Here is a 7,069-nt window from a genome sequence, read left to right as displayed (position 1 = left end):
TCAATGCCGTCAGAGGTCCTCTCACAGAACGACCATACAGCAAGTCGAAAGCGGAGAAGCCGGTCCTGTCACTGGGAACTTCCCTGAGGGCGAACAAAGTAGGGATTAGGTACCTGTGCCATTCTCTTGGTTTTTCTTCACACAGTTTCTTAAGTGAAGCCTTCAGGGGTCCGTGTAACCTCTCAATCCGCCCATTCCCGATGGATGGTAGGGGGTCGTGAAGATGGGTTTCACCCCTAGCAGCTTGTGCAGTTCAGCCATCAGATTAGAGGTAAACTGAGTCCCGCGGTCCGACAGGACTTCGCTAGGGATGCCGACCCTGGAAAAGATGGACAGTAAATCCTCAGCTACAGATATAGAATCTGTGTCCCTCAGAGGTACTGCTTCGGGGAAACCAGTGGCAAAGTCAATTAATGTTAGGATATACCTGTGGCCTTCCGAGGACAGGGGTGAGAGAGGACCAACAAGATCGATGGCGACACGTGAGAACGGCTCCGTGATGATAGACATTGGCCTCAAAGGAGCTGGACAGACTCTTCCTTTTGCCGAGAACCTCTGGCACTTGTCGTAGGACCTGCAGAAGTCTCTTATGTCGGCACCCATACCTGGCCAGAAAAAATGCTCCATGATCTTCATCTCGGTCTTCCTGTGCGAAAAGTGGCCGGCAAGGGGACTCTCATGGGCAACAGAAAGAATCAATGGACGACAGTCTCTTGGAACAACTAAAGCTATAGTCGCACCAATTTAAAACAAAGGTTTGGGTGGGGTCTGGCGCTGCGTGCAGCCATGCCTTACTTCCTAAACGAGCAATGAGTAAATTCTGTTATATATGTAATAGGCATCACAGATAGGTACACACATACTAATACAATATAAACGTAAGTATTCTAGCATATCAAAGGAAGGTAAACTTGTAATGCATATGGCTCTTGTACATCGATAAAGAAACGTGGCATACATATTTTACAGTGTTGCTGAATAAAATGTAGTTACTTTTACCGACTTTCACGGTAATTCTAAGTTGGGTAAGTAATGTAACAATTACGTTTATAATATAATCTGAAGGAATCAGTAGAACATACGCTATTTTCTTAATAGAAATAAATAAGTTAAAACACTCACGAGCGGCAACATCCAGGCCCATACTGGGAATTGATCCATTGGAGGGAGATTTAAGCTTCTGTCACGTGCTTCCACTGTTCACTTTCTGTGTTGATGCAGACACAATGGCAGCTATGCCAACTCGCTCGCATCTACATACTCAAGCCAAAGAAATGGCCTTCAACGTAAGCCAGTATTTTCTGCAGGAGAAGCAGTACGGAGGAACTTTCGATGATGTTTCAAGGGCAATTCATCGAACAGATGCAGCAACAGGACTTAGCAAGAGCAGGATTGAAACAATACGCAGAAAAGCAAGAGATAATGAAGAAAACAACTCTCCAGAGTTTACGTCTCCCAAGAAAAGGCAACGTGTAAAACCAATTGCAGACTTTTTTGATAACTTCAATGAAGATGTGTTACACAGAACTGTTTTAAATTTCTATGACAGAAAAGAAATCCCTACCCTTGAAAAAATCCACACAGAAATGAAGAGTAACCTTTCTTACCCTGGCGGCCGTGAAACTTTAAGAAAAGTTATGAAGAAAATATGATTTCGGTACGCAAGCAATGATGGACGGAGATTTCTAATGGAATGCAGCGACGTAACCTCTGCCAGGTGCAGGTTTTTGAGAGAAATGAAGGCACTTACAAGCTCTGACAAGACTATCGTCTACTTAGATGAAACTTGGATAAATCAGAACCACACGGTTTCTAAGTGCTGGGTAGACAGCACCTCAGGAAAAGCCGAGGGAGTGTGGGTACCGACAGGGAAAGGTGGGTGCTGGATTATTCTGCACGCCGGAACCAAAAATGGATTTGTTCCCGAAGCTGCCCTGATATTCCAAGCAAAAAATGTCGGGGATTACCATGATCAGATGAATGCTGAGACATTCGAGAAGTGGTTTCAGGTACAACTGTTACCTAACTTTCCTCCCTCTTCAGTTATTGTGATGGATAATGCATCCTGTCACTCAAGGAAAAAGCATAAACCACCAACAGGTTCCAACAATAAAGCAACGATAATAGAATGGCTGGAGAAGGGGATAACAGTACCAGAGGGTCTCCTGAAAGTGGAACTTATCGAACTTGTGACTCGCCACATCACTGCTGCTAATACAAATTACGTCATCAACAAGACTGCCTCAGAGAACGGCCATCGAGTTGTACGCTTGCCTCCTTATCACTGCCAGTATAACCCAATAGAACTCCTATGGGCTCAGCTTAAAGGCTATGTATCAAAAAGGAATACATTCCGGAATGCCGATATGAAGCCACTTATTCACGAGGCAATTGGGAAAATTACATAAGAAAACTGGAGAAATGCTGTTATACACGCAGAACAAATTCAAACAGATGATGCAAAAAGAGATGTGGCAATTGATAATTTCATTGATTCTTTCACTATCACTCTCACCTCTTCTGATGAGGAGGATTCATGCTAATTTCTTACATGCTGTAAGAGAAGAGGAATAGGCCTATCGGGGAAACCTCTTAAAAAAAAAAAAAAAAAACGTGCTGTGACTTTTACCTCTTGGGTGGTGTGGAAAGAAAGTCTAAGTTTTAATATGTAGAGTGTAATTTAAAGGCCATAACCAGGTAAAAAATCATAAATTATATGAGAGAGAGAGAATGCGATTTTTAAATTCATTATTTTGGTTAAATTTATAACTTAAAATTGTCTTTACACACACACACATACACAAACACACACACACAAAGAAGTGGGTGAAGTCATGTCAGGCCAGGTGGCGAGATGTGAGTAGCGAACTCTAACGGTGTCAGGTCAGCCACTAGCCAATCAGAGTATAGCAAACAAGGCAACGCTGTTCGCCGGGAAATCCCCGGCTGGACTCCACCCAAACCTTGGTTTTAGATTGGTGAGACTATAGCTTGCCTACCTTATCAGGCCTTTTTGATGAAAGACACAGGCGGTAAAGGAGGCCATTGTCCACGACTAACTGAAAGGTGGAACCGTTTCTCACTTGTTCAATAGTTCCTGCAGTGGCCTTATCCCTAATGTCACCAAGAGTTGTGCAAGATACCTGGAGCGTGCTGAACTCATCAGGCGTTATGGACAAAGCCTGAAGGGCTGCCAGGGTGAGCGGATGTATGCGTTTCATCTTCCTGGCCCGTGTCTGCACAATAGACACCTGTGGAATGGAAGAATCAGCGGCACCTGAATTGATGTCAGGAGGAAAACTAGATGTGCTAGTAGGCATGAAGATGGCTGGTGTGGTGTGAATTACGGATGTAACGTGGCCGATGGAAGAGGTGCTCCGTGGGCTTTCGAAGCACTCTGCTGAGACTGGCAGGTCGTACTTTGGGGAAGCAACTAGATGGTCAGGGTTGTTAGGAGCTCTGACACCAGGAACATTACCAATCAAAGCAGTAGCAAATTTAATGGGGGCTCTGACTACATCCATCCATCCAACAAAATAGGGACAATTTAGAAAGCACCTCAATACAGGGAACTCGTCGACTCGCCCCAGATAATCTGCAACGTGGACCTTCTGATAGTTCACAACATCAGCGTCTGGTAAGGCTTCCTCGGCAACAACTATGCAGGAGGATCCAATGTCCCTAATTATGGAGGAAGTCCAAGCACCACTGATGGTTCCAGAAACCCTATAGTTAGGCATGGTAGGGTCGCATAGACAGAAACCCACCTTGTGAGGTTGGTTGGCGGTGCCGTCCTTGAAGGCCTGGGGGGTTCTTGGGACACCGGGACTGGATGTTACCCTCTTCCCCACAGTTGTGGCACCGCACGGTGGAGAAGTTCTCTAGGCCTGCAGAACTGTGGGTAGATCAGAAGGTTTGTTCTTTTGGGGAAAAAGGAGTAGACTTAGGAGAAGTAGGCTTAGAGGATCTCTTACCCGAGAAGGGGGAGTGGGGTTTGAAGTAAGCGCTGTGGGCGGACACCCAAGTATCAGCTAGTTTAACAGCATCAGCTTGAGTTTTTGGCAGACGTTCCTTCACGAAGAGGCGTAGCTCGGGGTGGAGAGAAGCCAAGAACTGATCAAGAAGCATGAAGTCTTTCAGTGAGTAGTATGTGTTGGCAATCCCGGACGTCTCTAGCCAGGCCTGGAAAACTCCCATCAGGTGGGTGGAGAATTGCAGGAAACTTTCACCACTCTGGATCTTCGCACTGCAGAACTCTGCTCGATATCCATCAGGAATTTTATGGAATCCTGTCGAGAGCCTTCCTTAGAAGGGAGTAAGATTTGGTTATATCTGGTGTTAAAGAGGTGAATATATCTGCAGCCTTACCCGTTAGTAAACTTCCGAGCCCCACTGCATAGGTATCTTCTACTCCCAGGAAATCTGCCACCCTTTCAAAACAAACAAGGTAGTAAGCTATGTCTTCCCCTTCTTTGTACTGGGGGAGGCGAGGCTTTCTTACATTTTCCTCGAGTGGGGTCCGAGGAGTTAATCCTCGAGCAGCTATACGAGCCAACTCTATCTCCTTATCTGCCTCCACCTTGACCAGTTGCAGCTTACGCTCCTCTTCTTCTGCCTTCATTCTTTGCTCTTCTGCCTTCATTCTTCGCCCTTCTGCCCGTTCCTCCCGTTCAATGGCTTGTTGCTGTAGGAAAAACTTTCTAACATCATCTCCCGAGAGGCCTAGGTTCAGTGCTTGGGCTTTTAAAGTCTCTATACTGGAAAGACATTTTAGTTGTTAATACCCAATAGAAAGCAAAGATAAAAGACAACGCAACACACTGACATATAAAGACCTTTATGTCCAACAGTGAAGACGACAAAAAAAAAAAAAAAAAACTCAATCACAACAAAACCATCCACAAGATCTCCAACAAGAGAAAGAAGAAAATTAACACAATACTCAATTACAGGTATTAAATGGCATAGTTAGGACACACAAAACGAAAACAAAGTTAGAAAAATAAACTGAAACACGGCAACACCGAAACAATTGAAAAAAAAAAAAAGTACCTTAAACACGCATCAAATACACACAGCAAGTGGGTAATATACTGGCTATGACAGCGATTTACAACAACCACCCATTCACAAACTACCAAGTCACCATATCCTAGTCACTGCGCCACGTATGTAAAGGCAGAGAGGCGAGAGAGCCACGTTCTCGTATCTGCCTTCAGGTATCGAGATATGGTGCTCAGAAGCCAGTAAATGGAAAAACAGACAAACGAGAAAATCATCCCAACTTTAATATAAAAGACAATATATACAAGAAACTTAAGTATATCACTCCCCGGCACGTAACAGTAATCTCCTCCGTCACACTCTCTCTACAAATGCACAGTAAAGTTAATACCAGTTATCAGTACTGTGATCGGAGTAGAGCTGAGCGAGAGCAGTGAGTTATACCTGGTGCACGAGGTCCTTTTAGAGTAACGTGAAGGCAGAAGCTCCAGCCCAACGGAACTTGCTGCTTCAGAGAACAGCTAGCAGATATCAGGAGGTGAGGTGTTGCCATGGAGAAGCCTGGCTGTGTTCTATCGGAGGAAGTGACGGCTACGGCCGGGCAAACCTCCCAAATGACTCCTTAGGGTATTGGGGCGTCAAGCGATCTGCAGTTTGGAAACGCCACGTCAGCACCAGAGAATGAGGTAGTGGTTGGAGTGACGTCAATAATAAGCGAACGTCAGCTCCGTGAAGTGGCGAAGCAGTTCCCAAAGTGGGCGTAATGAAGCCTTGACATCGTTTCATCCCCAATTTGATACTGCGAATATATCTATCTATCTATCTATCTATATTTCTCTCTCTCTCTCTCTCTCTCTCTCTCTCTCTCTCTCTATATATATATATATATATATATATATATATATATATATATATATATATATATAACCCAAATATGAGTATGTTTAGGAGTAATATACAAAATAAATAAATGGCTAAGGAAGAGGCGGTAGGAAGGTAGAATATAATGGCCAAGCCCTTCCCTATTCATGTTTTCTTATCTCCCTTAAGTTACACCCTTTTTTTCACACTACACATATAACTTCTAACATACTTTCAACTGTCAACTGTTCAGGTGTAAAAATGCATACATCGCTAAGCAAGAGGGGCTGCCAAGTTTGGTATGCCACGTACTTATCACCCTCTCCGTGCCTCACTCGTCTCTCTCTCTCACTGTCCACCGCCAACTGATCCACCATATACTGTTGTTCCTTCTCTGCAGCAATAAATAACTCACGTGATGGTGTTCGTAGCCAAGAACATCAAACCTGCTCTCACAAAGGCAGCCACTGGTGCACTAACTCAGTACTCACTAACATATGAAGTGACGCGATCACTCGCTGGCCCAGGCTGAAATATATCTACAGTCGCTAAACAAGCTAACAAACAGCTAGAATTTTGTTAACGTATTAGCAATAATAATGAATAACATTTTTGGAATAAGGCGAAAACGTTATTGAAATCACTTAAGCATTACGTGATATCCTGTAGTTAAGCGATCAAAAAGTACCGCTATTGTTGGCTAAACCTAGCGCAAAACTGGCTAAATTGGCAACACAACCTCACTTCCTGCCCCCAGCCTCACCACCACTGGCTGGCTTATCGCGTCCCATTCCCGTGCACTGTATAGTAATATTAAGACTGGTATTCCCGTCGGTTATGGAGGCTCCCTAACATCTCTTCCTTGGTGATTTATTTTTGGATGTGGCTGATTAATATGCTTGTGTTCCTTCGTGATTCATTTTTCGATATGGCTCGTTAATATCCGTTTGTACGTTATCTATGCAGAGTATGGCCGTATTGTTGGAGGAGGAGGTGGAGGAGGAGGTATAGGACAGGGGATGAGGGGGATGTTATGTGAGGTAGGGTGAAGTGTTGAATAACAGTTTGTAAAAACAAAAAACAAAAAAAACAAATCGGTGTACATTCAGTGTAGAAGCGTGCAACCCCACACACAGTGGATCATACTAGAATGTCTTCTCTCTCTCCATAGATGGTTTGTTTTCATCTAAGGGAACTGGCCTAG

The 7,069-nt window shown here is 44.2% G+C and overlaps 1 protein-coding gene across 1 annotated transcript; it reads left to right on the top strand.

Moving 5' to 3' along the window:
* Positions 1–1,736: 1,736 nt before the first annotated feature.
* Positions 1,737–2,408, top strand: LOC145392921 (uncharacterized). The gene has a single exon (XM_080267206.1). The coding sequence runs from the start codon at positions 1,737–1,739 to the stop codon at positions 2,406–2,408; it is 672 nt and encodes a 223-aa protein (XP_080123332.1).
* The last annotated feature ends 4,661 nt before the right edge of the window (positions 2,409–7,069 follow it).

The sequence above is a fragment of the Coenobita brevimanus genome, chromosome 3 (assembly GCF_032717465.1).
Source record: "Coenobita brevimanus isolate Jiangsu-jjx chromosome 3, ASM3271746v2, whole genome shotgun sequence".
In the NCBI taxonomy this organism is placed as follows: Eukaryota; Metazoa; Arthropoda; class Malacostraca; order Decapoda; family Coenobitidae; genus Coenobita; species Coenobita brevimanus.
This window is presented reverse-complemented; position numbering and strand designations above follow the sequence as displayed.